Source organism: Lynx canadensis, chromosome D1, assembly GCF_007474595.2.
Source record: "Lynx canadensis isolate LIC74 chromosome D1, mLynCan4.pri.v2, whole genome shotgun sequence".
In the NCBI taxonomy this organism is placed as follows: Eukaryota; Metazoa; Chordata; class Mammalia; order Carnivora; family Felidae; genus Lynx; species Lynx canadensis.
Window position 1 is genome coordinate 59601947 of NC_044312.2, and position 17864 is coordinate 59619810.

Below are 17864 nucleotides of genomic sequence, written 5' to 3' on the forward strand. Positions count from 1 at the left end.
CACCCTGCCAACCACACACCCTGAGGCCTGCCTTCCTCAGTCTTTCCTAGCTGCTTCCATTTTTCATTCTGTCGGACTCCATCTGCTTGGTCGTTTTTCTCTTCAGATATTATTAGAAATATCCAGAGTTGTAATTGTTTAATGGTTGGCATTTCGCCTGTTTCACAGGGGGACCAGATCAAGCCCACCCCAGATCCATGCCCTGGGTCTGGCAGAATTGGCCAGGGACAGCTGTGCAGTGGAGTCTGCCTGGCATTATAAAGAGCTCTCTCCCAGGTGCATTATTAGAAAAGAAGGGGGAAAGATGGCCCCAGGCATAATCCAATTCCACCTTCTCCATGGCGCTTTTGAACTGCATAGCCCAGCAATGTGCAACTCTCAGTGATCGGGAAGCTTTCCTGAAAGAGAAATCAAGATCAGAACCTCAGATTCATGACACCTGGAGGATCCCAAATTCCCCTAGGCCACCTATCTAAGTGATGCCTGGGCACTTCTCTCCCCCCCCAAAACCCCAAGAAGCCTGAACCCAGTTCATGCTCAGCTTTTCAGCCTACACTCTCAATTCACCCAACTTTTTAAAGAATGTGACTCCTTTCAGATGACCCCTGCCTCACCCCTGCCCCAAAACACATCCACACATCATGTTCACAGTCTAACCTTTGCCATCTTGTATCTCTACGTCCCCCAAAGCCCCCACCCACAGGTTCTTATTTCTGTCAGGACACTGGGGACTCCCTCTCAGCCAGGCTTGGGCTGCCCCTTGTCATTCCCAGCCTTCAGGTATCTGTGAGGCCAGTGGATTCCCCTGAGAACCAAGCCTTCCATAGGGCTGGGTCAACTAGTTTAGAGAAGCTAGACTTGAGTGTCTTCTCAGGCCCCCCTCATGATTCACAGAGAGCATCTCCCAAAAGGTTGCACTTCCATCTGTTCCTGCTGAGGCCAGAACTAGAAAGTTCTTTAGGTAGCAGCATTAGAGATTGAGTTGAGAAAGACCACAGCAAAGACCTGAAGTGCTATGGCAGGTATTTGAGACGGTAAGCTGATCCCACCCACAACTATTCATGTTCATTCCTGTTTCTCAATCTGTGTCATGCGGGCCACCTTTGCCCCTTCGGATCCTTCCTGGCCTTCATGATCCCTTATTAGTCCTACTTCTTCTAGAAAGCCTTCCCTGATCTGTGTAGCTACTTCTTTGAAACCCAGCCACAGATTGTACCACACAGGATCTTTGTACCTCAGGACCAGCAGACACTTCCCTAAGGCCATCAACTCTTTCTCAGTTGACTTGTTTTCCAGGCCTTGTCTTCTGACATATATCCCTCTGTTAATCTCCCCCTGACACTCTGAGCACCAGAGCATACATGTTGTTCCATCTGTAGACCAACCCTGCACAGTCCTCTGTCCCCTTCTATCTTCTGACTGCCACGTTCCCATTAATGCAGTCCGAATGGATACTTTTTAAAAGCAGCCATATGTGAGCAAAAAAAAGAAAACCTGTTTAGAGAGAGAAGTAACTCTACCATCTATACCAACTAGTAGTAATCTACCAGTTATGTGACGTGATGGTCAAATCTCTTTATCTCTGGCCTCAGTTTCCTGCTCAGTATAATGGAGTTAAGAATAATACTTTACTTCTCAGGGTGTTTGTGTGGGTCTTGAGTAATAAAAAAATGTTGACAGTTTTTCTAGTTGTGCCCGGCAGATAGCTTGTCCAATAAATGGTTCTTTTTCTAATGACTCTGCCTCATTCTGCCCCCTGCTCTTATACTCGAGTGATGCTTCTGGAGCCTGATTCTCCCACTCTGTAGTTGGACACTTAATTTCCTCACCTTGAATGCACAGCCTTTGATTATATACTTCATCCTAAAGAGGGGAGGTCATGGGGTGCCTGGGTGGCTCAGTCGGTTGAGCGTCCGACTTCGGCTCAGGTCATGATCTCGCGGTCTGTGAGTTCCAGTCCCGCGTCGGGCTCTGTGCTGACAACTCAGAGCCTGGAGCCTGTTTTGGATTCTGTGTCTCCCTCTCTCTCTGCCCCTCCCCTGCTCATGCTCTGTCTCTCTCTCTCTGTCAAAAATAAACATTGGAAAAAAAATTTTTTTTAATAAAAAATAAAGAGGGGAGGTCAGGTCTCACTCTGGCAGAGCTGAACTCCCAGGGAACTTGGGACATATCTGTCCCACTCCCGCACCATTTCTCCCTGATGGAGGTCATGGTTAGTGACAGTGCCAACCATGTGGTCCACCCCTCTGTGCCCTGAGCTCCACACTACCCTTGATTGGATTCCAGAAAGTACATTTGGCTATACTTCCAGACAGCAGACTAGGTCTTGGTTTCCCCAAGTGGGAAAGAGTCCAGAGCTCATACCCCAGATCCCTCAGGGCCTGCCATGGGCTTCTGTCTCTTGCATTTGCATAGGAGGCAGGCTCAGTCTCCCACCAGTCGTGAGTAGAAGTGGAACCAGCCCTCTGAGAGCTAAAGTTCCTCTCCAGTTCTCCTTCACCAGCCCCCTGCCCCCTTCACCTCCATTCACCATCCACCCGCCTTTCAGTTTCCCTGGCAACGCTGAGTGCTCATCCTGGAAAACTTTATCCGAAATCTGCTCTGGGCAGCTTTCCAAATCCATGCTAACCTGATTAGGTGTCTCTAGGGGCCTTGCCAGCTAATCAGATTAGGCAGCACTAATGGTAGTGAGGACTTTGAGTGGGCGCAGAGCAGTAAAACATATTGTATACTTAGTGATAATTATCCTGCCTTTTGTGTCATTGATTTATCTGCCTCCCTCACTGTCCCCCCCCCCCCCCCCCCCCCGTCTTGTGTGTTTGGCCCTAGCGATCCGGAGGAAGGAGAATGGCTGGTACGATGAAGAACACCCTCTGGTCTTCCTCTTTTTGGGATCATCTGGAATAGGTAACTGGGAGCAGAACGGCAAGTAGGGAAGGAGTGCTGAGGGAGCCCCAGCTGCTATGGGCCAGGGTCACACAGCCCACTTCTGAATTCCAGCTCTCAAAACAACTGCCTCCAAATTACAGAGCCAGAAAGAGGGTTGTCTGTCACATTAGGAACAGCTGGAATGATGCCCCTCCCTCCGGAAGCTGTGGTATAGGGCCTGATGCACCTGGACAACCAAGCCCTTTGGGGTCTGTTAGCCCTGGTCCAGCCACTCTGCATCCCCAGAGGCTGCCCTTTGGGAACAGTTGAACCACCTCCACTGCCCAGCACACCAACCTTATTTATTAGTACAACTTGGGACATAACCTTCTAGCAAGCTAAAGAAAGCCCCTGGTGGCCAACACAGTGTGGGGTGCATAGCAAAATTGGTTTCAGTCAAATGGGTTTGGTATTTTTCTTAGCCAGTTGGGCTGGATTATCTGAGGCATTCTCACTCCCTCACTCTCCACCCTCACAGACCCCTGACCTGCACCACCACCTCCCACCATTGTCTTTTTGGGGAGTTTCATGCATTTGTTGTCTCTTCTTCCCCTCTCAGCATCTTCATGGGCCTAGCTCTCCCCCAGATGTAGATTACTGCCACCTCACCATGATACTGTAGAACTTGATTTCCTATACTAGACAGTGACTTCCAAAGGTTTGGCCATCATACCAAATGGCCCTTAGAGCCACCGCTTTGGTATTGTCATTGTTTCTTTATGTTACAAAGAAAGGCTGTGAAGCCAAGGAGAGGTATTCTTTATCCTCTCCCAGCCTCTGTTTGGCCTATGGCTCCAGGGCCTGGCTGGATGGCAAGACCATGAGTGTCCAAAGAGATGCAGTGCAGTGACCAGGAAGTCAGGGTGCTCCTGTCAGAGGCAAGGTTTGCACTGGGCTTCAAAGGATAAGTTGGCTCTGGATTATAAGTGTCAACCTCCCACTGTTAGGATGCTGCTATAGAGAAAAAGTCTCAGTCTCCATCCACAGAAAAATCAAGGTGCAACGCACTTTGATTCTGGTCTCAGCACCACCTCTAATTCTCCCAGTGACATTGGGAGAGTCACCGACCTTCTCTGAGCCTCAGTGTTCCCACCCATAAAATACATTATTTCCAGTGTCCATGCATTTCTAATATTCTTTCATTCCAGGAGATAGTCATCTGGTCCTAACCGAACACCTCTTCCTTCCGTCTTACTAGGAAAGACAGAGCTGGCCAAGCAAACAGCCAAATATATGCACAAAGATGCCAAAAAGGTAAGGGCCAGGATCTGGGCCTGAGGTGCAGGCCATAGAAACCTCTTCATTACTGCTAGCCTCCAAAATTCTAGGCTCTCTGAATCTGTCAATAGTGAATCAGAAAGATGGGCCCTGACCCAGGAAGCAGGCCTCAGCTCTAGCCCCCAACTTGGCTACCAAATATTCCAGGACTTTGGGCAAGTTATCCAGTCTCCTTGTGCCTCCATTTATTAATCTATGAAATGGGAAAAATAATCCTTGCCCTGCCTGCTTCCTGGGGCATTTGGGAGAACCCACTGAGATTCATCCATACATTTTCAGGCATCTACTTTGGCCAGGTACTGTAATAGATTCTAATAACTCAGCATTTAAGACACTTTCCCTTACCTGAGGAACTCAGGCTGAACAAGGAAACAGCTTTAGAAACGTACTATTACTGTCTAGTGCATCAAGACCATGCTAGAGTCTTGGGGCCTATAGAAGAAAACAAGAATGAGAAGATGCCTTATTGCTTCTCTCCATTGTATATGAGCTTTTAAACATGATTTCTTATGCCCTAACCTGTGGTGTGGTCATAGTCCCCTTTGCCCCATGACTGAAAGCCCACGGACTCTTCATAGGAGAAGGCTGTCCCTGTCCCATATCTATTCAGACTCTGGCTTTCCAAGACCTGCTTAATTTGACTTTCTAGGCAGACTTAACCAACTGAGCCACCCAGGCACCCTCTAGGCAGACTGTAAATGTTTTCACGCAGAGAGAAACGTCCAAGAGATCCATCCTTGGAGATTGTAGAAACATTTCAACTAAAGCCAGACATTCTTCTTTCCACCAGTCTTTCCATTGTGGAAGCTAAAGTCCCCCTGCTCACAACCTGAGATTGCCCATGACCCCAGATGCCCTCGCCTAATTTCTATGGAAGACCTCTGCAGCTGAGGCAATGAGGAATTGCTCAGGCCTCTGCCAGCCAAACTGCCGCAGCAGCAGAGTCCTGGCCACCTTTCCTCCTGCTTCTGGCCTCACCACCCCTTTGCCACCTCCCTGAGGGCCTGGCACCACAGAAACAAGGTAGCTCAGGCTGTGTCCTCTGGAGCCACATCCCTGGCCCCCGTCTGCCTAATAACTGGCTAAAGGCTCCTAAGCCTTCCTGGCTCTGCCAGTAGCTGTGCTCTGCCTCAGCCAAACCCAAAGCAGACCCACTTGACAGGCAGTAGGCAAGAAGCAGCGCACAGCATGCTAACATACTGCAACCAAAATAGCATCTTTAAGACAATTCATCAGGTTGGCAGCGATTGAAACAATTAGCACTCTGGAAAGAGCCATAAACTAGCAGGACTATTAGGGAAGATACAGTTACGGGCAGGAACCACCTGATTAGGGATGAAGAATTCTGAGTGGTTTAATTTTAATACTGTCAGAAAGGTTAATATTTAATTACAAATTATAATCTCCTTATCCAAGCTGTCTTAATATGTCTTCATACACAGTGGAAGAAGGGAAAGCATGGTCTGATTTGCTGGTGTAGGAGGCAGGCGGGGCTTGCTAAGAGACTGATGATTCAGGTCATTTTTCAGTTGGAGCATCTGAATGAGGGGCAGACTGACACCAGTGCGGGGGCTCCTAGAAGCATGGTTATGGCATTCTGCAGTACACCGTCACCCCTTGGAGGCAGTGGGCTGGGCAGTCAGGGCCCTGGAGCCAGCCATTCCTCAGTACAGGCTCCAGTTCTCCTTTCTCCTGACCTTAGGTGGGTTACTTAACCCCTCCAAGTTTGAGCTCTCTTTCCTCAAGGTGAAGCTGTCCAATCCTGTGTCTAAGATGGTTGTGAGCATGCAGTGAGGTAATATGAATCACGGTGAGCTCAGGCTCTGGCACATTTAAGTAAGTGCCTGATCCCTTGTCTCGTGTGTTCATCATCTGGTACTTTCTGCAGTACTACCCCATCAGCTGTCTTACTTGATCCTGCGATGCTAAATTAGATCCACTTTTCAGATGAGAAGACTGAGATCCTACAACATGTAAGGGCTTGTCCAAGTTCATTTGTGAGGGGAGGAGGTAAAATCAGAATCCAGTCTCTCATCTCTTCTCTCAATACAATTGTTCTCAGCTACAGTAGGAGACTAGATTGTAAACTTGTCAGTTTGTCCCCACGTCACATAGGGAGATGAGAGGCATGAGAAGCCCAGAACAACTGTCTCTGTATTTAATTTTCATTTTATTTATTTTGTTGTTTTTTAAGTAGGCCCCACACCCACTATGGGGCTTGAGCTCAAGATCCTAAGGTCAAGAGTCATACGCTGTACTGACTGAGCCAGCCAGGTGCCCCTAATTTTTAAATCCTAGGCGGTGCTTCCGTAAAACTCCTACTTGTACCAGCCTGTGGGCCAGCTCACCTTAGAGTCTGTGTTTAGTAGAGACATTTTCTGGCCATATAACAGGCAAGTTTGAGACCTACCTTCAAAATCCGAGAGTCTTAAACTGTACCTAACACCAACAGGACCCAAGGAATGATTTATAGGAAGTGTCGTGTCATAAAAAGGGTAGAGTAGGGCTGACTAAATGAAATGCATGCTGGCCTGGGAGTTGGTGGCTTGAATTTAAATTCTGGCTTTGTGATCCTTAGTTTCCTCATTGGAAAAGGGTCACTGGTACCTCTGGACCTGGTTGCCTCACAAGGTCTCATTTGTACAATTTTATAATTTCTTTATTGGAATCAAGGGTAGTCCACCTGCCTGGGTTCAAACCCCAATTCTAAGCTACTCTGGAGTTTGCTGGGATCTCTGTTTACATCAGTTTTCTCATCTATAAAATGGGTCCAATAATGGTGCCTAACTGATTAGATTATTGTGAAAGTTAATTGAGATAATAATGTAAAACACTAGACACCATCATTATCATGTAGTAATCAATCAGTACATGTTGGATATTACTGTCATAATTGTTGTCTCACTTCATCCTAAACTAAGATCATGTGAAACCAAAAGTATTCAAGCCAAGAAACTCAAGCCCTGAAACTTGTTCAAAGTTACTTAGCAAATCAGTAGGAGAACTAGGATGAGAACCCACATTATTTGACATAAGTGAGCAGTAGAGCCTATACTTCTGGATCCTGGGACAATTGACATCGGCACAAAGCCCAAGATTCTTCAGATGAAGACTGCCAAGAGCCCTGCTGATTGACAGAGCAGGAAATAGGAGGCAGTAGAGTTTAGTGGCTAAGAGCACAGACTTGGAGCTAAATTGTCAAACCTGAGTGACCTTGGTCAAGTTACATTAATCTGTGATTCAGTCTTCTCTTCTGAAAAGTGGGGATGATAAGAATACTTATTTTACAGACTTGTACATGTTCTGAGCCCTGTAGAGTAGCTGGCTTAGAACATTGCCAGGTACTTAGCACACAGTGACCGTCAGCTATTATCATTAGATACCCATCTCATGGGTTCCAATGCTTTGCTCCCTCTGGGAAGCACTCCCAGCTTCTTCATGTCTGTCCTCCCATTCTTCCTCAAGTCTGTGTTTCTCTTGGCTGAGCTGCCTGGGACCCTCTGAAAATGTTTTCTGGCTAATGCCCCATGTTCTCGGATAGCAGTGGTCACCTCCACATTGCCTTACTACTTCTCCAGCCCTCCTCTACCTCTTGGGTTAGGTCTCTCCTCAGGCCCCTGGTGAGCCAGGGAGAGGAAACAGGGCGTGTGTCACATAGGAAGAAGCTGCAGTTCAAAAAGGGGGAGGGGGGCAGCATGCCCAGTGCCACACAGACAGTGGCCAAACTGGGACTGGAAACCAAGGCCCTGCCAAGGCTCTTCTGCCGCCCTCTACCTCTGGTACAGAGTGAACAGAACAGAGAAAAACTACGTCACCGAGTGAATTTCTAACCGGCAGCAGAGCTAGAATGTGGCCTGGATTTCAGACATAAATAGCTACCTCCCTCTGGGCTCCTGGCACCCTGTCATCCCCAGCCCTCAGAAGAAGCATATTCAGTGAGTGCACTTTCTAAGGTGGAAGTATGTGCCACTAGGAGAGGAACCTGGGAAACCCAGGCTGTGAGTAGAGAGACAGGCTACCTGTGAATCCCCTTTTCACTCCCTAAATCCATTGTGAGAAGGAGTGGATACTCTGCCTGTGTTAACTCACAGATCCCATACTATACACATACACACACACATCCGCTCCCTCTGAGGCTAATCATAGTTGAACCTCACCCCAGAGGTTCCCTTCAGATCACTCCTAGGCCCAGTGGTGGAGAGAGAGGGGCTGTAAGCTGCCATATGGATAGCTGTTAAATAAATTAAAAGATTTCTTAGCATAAAAGAAAACTAAAACAAAGGGGCATGTCCCTATAAAGACCTGCACAGCTGAGGGCACCGTGGAGCTGTCTGGGTATTTATTGTACCCTTCCTTCTCATCATGGTCCACACTGATGGTGACCGAATTTGTCCATGTATGTCTGCCCCTACTTGAGGTGTTCTCCTTGAGGACGGAGACCAAGACTTGTTCACAGCTGTAGCTCCAGTGCCCAGCACACACAAGATGCCCTCAGGAAATGTGGGATGGGTAGGAAGGTGGGTGATACGGTAATCAGACCAGTAGAAGCCTGAAAAAAGAGACATTCTGAGCCAGATTTAGAAGGGCAGGGATATGACTTAGGTTTATTAAGGTAGCAAATGGAGGGGATCATGTGGGGGAGGAGTGAACAGAAACCCACTATGGTGAGAATGGGGTAGAAGATCTTGGTTGGTGTGGTCTGAAACCCTAGGGCCTATTTGAGCAGCTCTCCTCCTTAACCCTTCCCTCTACCTTCCTGCCTCCAAATGGACTCCTGCTTGTTTCCACACAGGGCTTCATCAGGCTGGACATGTCTGAGTTCCAGGAGCGGCATGAGGTGAGTGAGAGTCCTTGGTAAAACGTGGTTTGGTGGATCTGTCAATCAACATGATTCTGCCTTGGGATTTGTCCTTTGGGGGCATATGTGTGCAGCAGGATCACTGATCTGGTTTGTATCGGACTTGCTCTGAAAAACAAGCATAAAGAAGATCTGTCTGCTCTCTCATTACAGCAGGATTCCTGCCACCCCAGGAGAAAGCCTGACTGTCCCTGTTGACACATGCAGTCTTTTTTTTTTTAAGTTTATTTATTTATTTTGAGAGAGAGTGTACAAGAGTACACATGCACACGCACACAGAGGAGAGTTAGAGAGAGGGAGAGAGAGAATCCCAAGCGGGCTCCATGCTGTCAGCATGGATCCCAACGTGGGGCTCAGACTTACAAACTGTGAGATCATGACCTGAGCCAAAAATCAAGAGTCAGACGCTTAACCAACTGAGTCACCCAGGTGCCCCTTGACACAGGCAGTCTTAATGAATAAAGCCATTTTCCTATGTATGCCCATATCGGAAACTAAAAGCATAGAAAGGCTTTTTCAATATGTTTCCTTCCTTCCTCCAGGTGGCCAAGTTTATCGGGTCCCCACCAGGCTACATTGGCCACGAAGAAGGTGGCCAGCTGACCAAGAAGCTGAAACAGTGTCCCAATGCTGTGGTGCTCTTCGATGAAGTGGACAAGGCCCATCCAGATGTGCTTACTATCATGCTGCAGCTGTTTGATGAGGTGAAAGTGACTTTGGGCTGGGATGGAGGAGGGGACCCCAAAAGTATGGGGTGCTGTGAATCAAGAATCAAGGGCCCAGAGGCTTGTCTGATCCCTTCACTTGCCACTTTGCCCCCATGTGTATTCAGTCACTTAGCAAATGATGCTTTGCCCCCTTTCTGGACCAGGGCCTGGGCTGGGCACTTGAGGACAGACCAGTACTACCCAAAGATTGACATTTTCTGGCTGCCCAGACTGCCTTCTGGAGAGACATGGAGCAGAGGTACCAAGACAGAGAGACATGAATTTTTAGTTCCAGCTCTGCTCCATCTCTAGGCATCAGGGACCTCATGTGACAAAGAAGGAGGCTGTATCCAAGATAAGCTCCAAGAACCTTTCTGGCTTGTGAAGCCCTTTTCTTCCAAGGAGTTCCAGGCTCACCACAAATTAGATAACCTCCTTCTGGTAGGGTAAGCTCTAAATAAGAACTCTGCTTTTCAGTACATTCTGTGTACTAGGCTTGTGCTAACAACGTCACCGCTAATCATCACAATAGCCAGGCAATGACAGCTGTCTCATTTTTTATTTATTTATTATTTTTTCTAATTAAAAAAAATTTTTTTTAACATTTATTATTGAGAAACAGAGACAGAGCATGAGCATGAGAGGGGCAGAGAGAAGGGAAGGCGTAGAATCTGAAGTAGGCTCCAGGCTCTGAGCTGTCAGCACAGAGCCCGACGCGGGGCTTAAACTCATGGACCATGAGATCATGACCTGAGCCGAAGGCAGACGCCCAACCAACTGAGCCACCCAGGCACCCCAGCTGTCTCATTTTTTACAGAAGAAACTGAAGTTCAGAGAGGTTATAAATGACTTGCCTGAGGCCATGGAGCTATTATACAGAGGATCCAGGTTTGGGCCACAGATACATTTGATTCCAGAGCCCCAGTTCTCCTACTCTGTGCCATTCCTTACCTCAAGCAGGGGAGGGAGAGCTTATCATAGGAGGATTGGATCTCTTCCTTTAGAGGCCAGGCAGAACTGAGCATGAGGCTTCTCCTCTGCTTCCAAGCTGGGGCTATATTAACCAATATATGTCCAGATGGAGTCCAGCCCACTTTTCCACTTAGCCCCTTCCAGCTCTGGGACAGCAGGGAGGGGTTTTGCTTCCCATGTCGCAAGTGTACTTGATGAGGTGTGGGAAGGGACTCCTCATGGACCAAATAGCACACCAGATGCCAAACCAAGAAGACCCAGATCCAGATATCCCCATAGCTGCCCATCACCTTCCCCACATGGCCCAGTATCCTTGTCCCTGCCCTAGTTTCATTGCTGTCTTCCTAGCCCCCCAGCTCTTCCCTGTCCCCAGACCACCCACTGAGGAATAAAGGCCAGTCCTTCAAAAGTCATATATTAGTTACCCACATCTGTGCTGTAAGACCTCCCACTTTATTCTAGTCTCTTGATGGGATTCAAGTACACAGCTATGGACTAGACCCAGACCTTCTCTCTGGGAGCTCCCTGCCTAGGTAGATAAGTGGAAAGGAGACATGATAATGTTGAAATTTTTGACTTTATGTACCAGGCACTGGTCTAAAACAGTTACTTGTATCAATTCATGTGATCCTCCCAACATCCCTACGAAGATAGTTCTTATTACTGCCTCTGTGTAAGATATGGAAACTGAAGTAAAGTGAGATAAGTAATTTGCCCATGGTCATACAGCTGGGAAGAGAGAATCCAAGGTTGGAACCCAGGCAGTCCAGTTCAGAGCCTACAGCTTCACTAAGAACTACCATGCAGGTAGGACCAGAAAAGAGAGGTAGATCTGCAGTGAAGCATTCACAGGAAGGGAGGGCCCAGCTCAGGGAGCGTGAGCACAACAGTTTCTGACATCCCTGGAAAGGTACCTCTGATGACCACCTTGGCCCAGAAAGAGGGAAGGCAGCTGCTGACTGAAATACAACCAGCACCACCTAGAACTTGTTACCGCCTCCATATGTAAGCCCTGTCCACCCATTCCCTGCTACTGTCACTCCATTGACTACCTTTTGGGAGTTGATAATAATCCCTTCCTACAGCCCCCACCAGCCTACTGTCATTCCTGAAATTTATATCCTTGATTCCATTGACCAAAGCTGTCATCCAAGATTACTTAGCCAGAGTTATGCTTATAGGCTCCTTGTGGACAGGGACTTTATCTTAGTCCAACCATTCCCAGAGCCCATGAGGTCAGGGGAAATGCTCTGTTAAGTAACTTAATTCAACAGGAATATAGTATACCTTTCAAGGATAAATCAGGAGGTTCTAGGCGAACGAGCGGAGAAGGGCTGGCAGCAGACACCTACTGTGCCGAAGCACGGGGGTGCGAGGCCGTCTGGCCTGTCCAGGGAACTGCAGCTGCTCAGCACTGCTCGGCTACAGAAGGGAAGTGAGAACAGAACAGTGGAGGTGAGTGGGTAAGTTGTCAGGGACCAGTTACAATCCCAGGAGATGAAGTATGGGTTTACTTGTTAGATTGTAAGGAGCTTTTAAAGACTTTAAGCAAGAAAGAAACATGGCCAGGTTCTTACTTTATAAAGATCTGTCTTCCTAGCCTGAGAGAAGGCATTGGTGAGAGAATGGACTGGAAGGCAGACGGGGAGCAGCAAGGAGGCTGTTGAAGCCTCCGGGCTAGAGCTGAGGATGCCTTCTCTAAAGCAGAGCCACAGGCTAGCCAGAACTCCCGGAAGGCTGACTATGCAGGGCTCAGTGATTTGATTGAATTTGAGGGGAGACAGAGGGGCCAGGGGTGGCCAGCTGCAGGGTTTCTGGCCTGGGTGACAAGACGGCCGCTACTGCCATTGACTGAGGCAGGGAACACAGGAGGATGAGCAGCAGATTGGCGAGGAAGGTGAGTTGCTGAGGTTTGAAATCACTGAAAATGAGATGCCTGAGGGACGACGACCAGATGGAGGTGTCCAAGAGGCCAGTCATCAGTTGGAGAGATCTAGAGCATAGTACAATTCTGGACTGGAAGCAGAGATTCAGGAATGCATCAGCACGGACAGGGTAATGGAAGCCACAGGAAGGGATGAGATCTCTCAACTAGGGGGTATGTAGTATGCAGAGAAGAAAAGGCTAACCCAGAGCCTTGTGACCTATCAGGAAAGTCAGAGGGAATGTGGTTCAGGTGGGGCAGAGGGGACACAGGATGCACAGTGTCTGCCTTGGTGTTCATGAATGAGTGGGGCAGACTGGCAGCAAAAAGCATTTTAGCCCACTGTGGTGCATGCTGAGCTAGAATAAGCTACAGTTGTCGGGAGTTGTGGGGGCATATGATCCAGTCTGGGGGCATGAAGGAAGCACCCTCGTTCCCACCTAGCCCAGTTCTCACAAGCCTGGATCCAGAGAAGCAGGAGCCCTAATGTTCTCACCAAAACACCAAGCAGGACTATGACCCCAGAGCCTGTAGCACAGGGAAGAAGTCCCAAGAAGAGACTGGCTCCTGGGGAGCCCAACCTGCTCTTCCCTTCAAGGATGGAAGCAGTGGGAAAGCAATCCCTATAACCCAGGGTAGCATTCACACCCACCCAGTCACTGCTGGGAGGTGTGCCAGTGACAACTCCCTCTTTGGGACACATCCTATTGCCAAAGACTCTGAGGAAGAGAAGACATGAACACTGAAAGTCATCCTTTGGGTCAGTCTTACCCTGCACCTGTTCCCGTCACCCCTCTAGGACCCATCCACAGGCCCAGTTAGAAGCAGCGCTTTGATCCTGGAATGAAATTGCTGTTGGTTGTTGCTCTAGCCAGTATAGCAGCATATGTACTCAGTCCTTGGGGTTGAGCTCTGTGAACAGTGTCCTATGCGCATATTTGGACACATCTCACACACACGCACACACACGCACAGAACAGGTCTTCAAAACTACAATTGCCCCTGGGTACCTGGGTGGCTCAGTTGGCTGAGCATCTGACTTCGGCTCAGGTTATGATCTCATGGTTCGTGAATTCAAGCCCCGCATCAGGCTCTGCGCTGACAGCTCAGAACCTGGAGCCCGCTTCAGATTCTATGTCTCCTTCTTTCTCTCTGCCCCTCCCCTGCTTGCACTCTGTCTCTGTCTCTCTCAAAAGTAAGTAAACGTTAAAAGGAAAAAAAGAATTGCCCCCAGGTAGATTCTGTTGATCTATAACTCATAGATAGGGAAGCTAATGGCAAAAGCTAAAGATTATCTGCTTCCACCCTTGCTTTCCCTTCTTCCCACCCAAGGCAGGGACAAGAAAGTGATTAGGACTTGAGCTGCACATCTATTCTAAATAGACCCCCTTGGAACTAACACTTTCTGAGAGGCCTGTATCAAAGACCCATATAAAGCAAGGCTAACAAGCACCAGATACCATGCCCAGCATGGAGTAGGTGCTAGGTTAATGCACATTTCTTCCCCTTTAGCCCCTGAGGGCCAGGGCTAGTCTGCCGTTGCTTTGGCTTTAGAAGCAAGGGCTGACCCTGAGTCAGGTCCATACCACCAGGGAATGGGAATTGTTAAGGGAGGACTAGTTACCATCTGAGCCTGGGGCAGGCAGGAGCTGACAGGTTGAGGTCAGTGACCTGTCCCCAGAGCCATGGTCTCTGGCCTGGCATGAGTTTGTGCTTTGTGGGAAGAGTATGGGAGCACATGGAAAGCACTAAACAGGAGACCTGCAGTGGATGTAGAAAGTGCCCCATCGGTGTCCACTGTTGTTATTCCCATCAGTTCTGCTCAGCGAGGCCCTGACCATTGCTTTTGTCATAAATGACTATAAAGTGCTGTTGTTGTACAGTCATAGCCTTGATGTTTGCTGAGTAGGTGGAGCTTCTTGCCCTTGAACTGAGTGGCCCCAGACAACTATACTTTCTTCGTTGTTCTGTCCCTTCTGCTGTAGCTCCTTGTATCTTTGCTCGGTGTATCTGTCTCCTGTATAGATGGTTTCATCTGTGTCACTTTAGAAAGAGCTAAAGATTCCAAGGAAACTTCCCACATTGGCTAAAGAGGACCCTTGTTTTCTCTTCCTCTCTGTCAGGCAAAAGGATGGCTTTAAAGATGGAGAGATTTGGGGACACCTGGGTGGCTCAGTCAGTTAAGCATCTGACTTTGGCTCAGGTCGTGATCTCACTGTTTGTGAGTTTGAGCCCCGCATCAGGCTCTGTGCTGATAGCTCAGAGCCTGAAGACTGCTTTGGTTTCTGTGTCTCCCTCTCTCTCTGCCCCTCCCCTGCTTGCACTGTCTGTCTGTCTGTCTCTCTCTCTCTCAAAAACCAATAAACATTAAAAAATTAAAAAAATAAATAAAGATGCAGAGTTTATACTGGTTTCAGTTCATGTCATTCATTTTGATACAGCAAATGTATATTGTCTGCTCTCATAATAACAGTTCAGGACATTTGCATAGTTTGGTTAACTAAGGGTTTTTAACCAACATGACCATATTAGTCTTCACAGTGGCCCTATAAAATACCCTCCTCTGAACTCCTACAGTGACCTTATACCACTTAACTCACTGAATTGTCATTGCTGGTTTCTTGAGTGGCATTTCTTCTCTTAAGGAGGAGAATGTCAAAGGTGCGGTGAGCCTCGAGCCTGGCCCGGACTGGGCCGCCAAGGAAGTGTGTTGGATAAATGCATGTTTAATCAGGCTGACTTCCAGGGTGCCAGAGAGGAATCAAGGGCCCTTATTGATGACAAACAAGTGCAATATTGCCTGAAGTCACTCTCAACAGGTGGAGTGGTTGCAGCCCAGGGCAGTGAGCACTGCAGCCTAGGTGTGAGAATAGTGCTCAGAGAACTGGGAGGAGGGAGCAGCTGAGGGTTCTAGAGAGAACTTCTGGAAGTCAGGCTTAACCCTCCATGAACATGGAGTCACTGTTCTTTCCCAGGGCCGGCTGACGGATGGAAAAGGGAAGACCATCGACTGCAAGGATGCCATCTTCATCATGACCTCCAATGTGGCCAGTGATGAGATCGCACAGCATGCCCTGCAGCTGCGGCAGGAGGCTTTGGAGATGAGCCATAACCGTCTTGCTGAAAACCTTGGTATGGCACACAGCCTGAGCTGTCTGGGCAGTTGAGCAGGTGCCCAGACCACCAGCACATCTCTTCCCCAGGAGGTGGAGGATGACATCAAGCAGGAGGCCACATCTGTCATCTTTCTATTTGGAAGTGAACCCTCCAACCCCTCTTCCAAGTCAGAACTCAAGTCTTGTCCTGACTCTTCTCCCCTCTGTTCCTCCCTCACACAACTCCTACCCTAAGGAATCCTGAGCTTTGGATTTGTAGCACATAGAGATGGAAGAGCCTCAGGAAGTGCCCAGTTCTAACCCTCTCAATATTCAGGTGGAGAGCAGGCCAAGGCGTAGAGAGCCTGAGACCCTGACCAGGATCACACAGACCATCAGGGGCAGGACCAGATCTCTTTTCATAAATGGGCCCACGAGGCAGACACAGTTCCCAAAGCTCCCTAGGTGTGGGGAGTAGGCAATTTATGATTCTTTTTCCACAGGGGATGTCCAGATTAATGACAAGATTACCATCTCAAAGAACTTCAAGGAGAATGTGATTCGTCCCATCCTGAAAGTAAGAGGTCTTTGTCCTTCCTATTGGAGTCTTGGGTGGGAAGATCCCCCTTAGCCATCTCTCTGTCTTCCCCTTTGGGGTCTAGTAATTCCCTTTACCCCTTCTGGGTCACAGAGCTCACCCCACCCCTAACCTGGCCCTACAGGCTCACTTCCGGAGGGATGAGTTTCTGGGACGAATCAATGAGATTGTCTATTTCCTCCCCTTCTGCCACTCGGAGCTCATCCAACTTGTCAACAAGGAACTGAACTTCTGGGCCAAGAGAGTAAGAATAGGAACTGCCTATGGGTGGGGATGGGTCATCTGCCTGTTGGAAATTGGGGAACACTGGGTTGGGAGCACCCCCTTCCTAGAGGCTTGGAGAACAGTGGTGTGGGTCAGTGGCCTCAGGGGCACACAGTCATTCACAGGCCCAGGCCTCAGGCCAGAGTGGTGAGAGATGGAAAGCACTGGGCCACATGCAGGCACGCTCCTATCTGACCTGTCTCAGGCCAAGCAAAGGCACAATATCACGCTGCTCTGGGACCGCGAGGTGGCAGACGTGTTGGTCGACGGCTACAACGTGCACTATGGCGCCCGCTCCATCAAGCATGAGGTGAGCACAGGATCCTTAGAGAAGTAAGGCACCTCTACACTTCCCACCCCAGGGCCCCCAGACCCAGCCCCTGGGCTCCCAACCTGGAATAGTTCATACCCAGAGCAGATGCCCCTTCACAACCAAAACCAGAAGATGATCAAGTAAAACCCCTGTCCTGAAGGATAACCGAGTATGAATCCCTGCTAGGAGTGAGGAACTGAGCTGGGAACCTCAGAAACTGACACCCCTGAGTCTTTAGCATAGTCCTTTAAACTGTGTGTTTTTAGCCCCACTCTGCAGAGGGAAACTGAAGCTCAGAGGTTTCTGACTTGCCCTAGCAGTAAGTGATGGAGCCTGGGCTCCAGGCTCAGGCCACATGCTAGCCCAGGCCACAGCGGTGACGACCACTTCACCTGTCACCTGCAGGTAGAACGCCGTGTGGTGAACCAGCTGGCAGCCGCCTATGAGCAGGATCTGCTGCCAGGGGGCTGTACTCTGCGTATCACTGTGGAGGACTCAGACAAGCAGCTGCTCAAGAGCCCTGAACTGCCCTCACCTCAGGCTGAGAAGCGTCCACCCAAGCTGCGGCTGGAGATCATCGACAAGGACAGCAAGACCCACAAACTGGACATCCAGGCACCGCTACACCCTGAGAAGATGTGCCACAGCCTCTAGCTTCTACCTACCTACCTATACATGCCCTCAACATCCAATAAAGGCCCCTCGGCTGTGGCATGGCAACCGCCCTATCTTCCCCTCATGCCCTTTACCTCGTCTCCACCCAGCCTAAGGCCTGTTTACCTCCACAGCCACAGGAAGACCCCTCCTTAGCCTCAAAATCAAAAATAGGGGTTTTGCCCTCCCCTGGACCATTTGTTATGGGCCCAAAATTTGCTAACAGGTCCCCAGGAGAGGGGCTGTCTTCCCACCCTCTTCAGAGCAGGGAGG

General features: G+C 49.0%; 1 protein-coding gene across 1 annotated transcript in view; it reads left to right on the forward strand.

The window, feature by feature from the left end:
* The window catches only part of CLPB (caseinolytic mitochondrial matrix peptidase chaperone subunit B), a 143174-nt gene extending 125517 nt beyond the window's left edge, over positions 1 to 17657 (forward strand). The window contains exons 8-16 of the mRNA XM_030332063.1: positions 2830 to 2907; positions 4127 to 4182; positions 8999 to 9043; positions 9607 to 9768; positions 15643 to 15799; positions 16266 to 16339; positions 16485 to 16604; positions 16830 to 16934; positions 17343 to 17657. Of these exons, the coding sequence (XP_030187923.1) occupies positions 2830 to 2907; positions 4127 to 4182; positions 8999 to 9043; positions 9607 to 9768; positions 15643 to 15799; positions 16266 to 16339; positions 16485 to 16604; positions 16830 to 16934; positions 17343 to 17591 (1046 nt within the window). The 3' untranslated portion in view covers positions 17592 to 17657. The remainder of the gene's footprint in view (positions 1 to 2829; positions 2908 to 4126; positions 4183 to 8998; positions 9044 to 9606; positions 9769 to 15642; positions 15800 to 16265; positions 16340 to 16484; positions 16605 to 16829; positions 16935 to 17342) is intronic.
* The last annotated feature ends 207 nt before the right edge of the window (positions 17658 to 17864 follow it).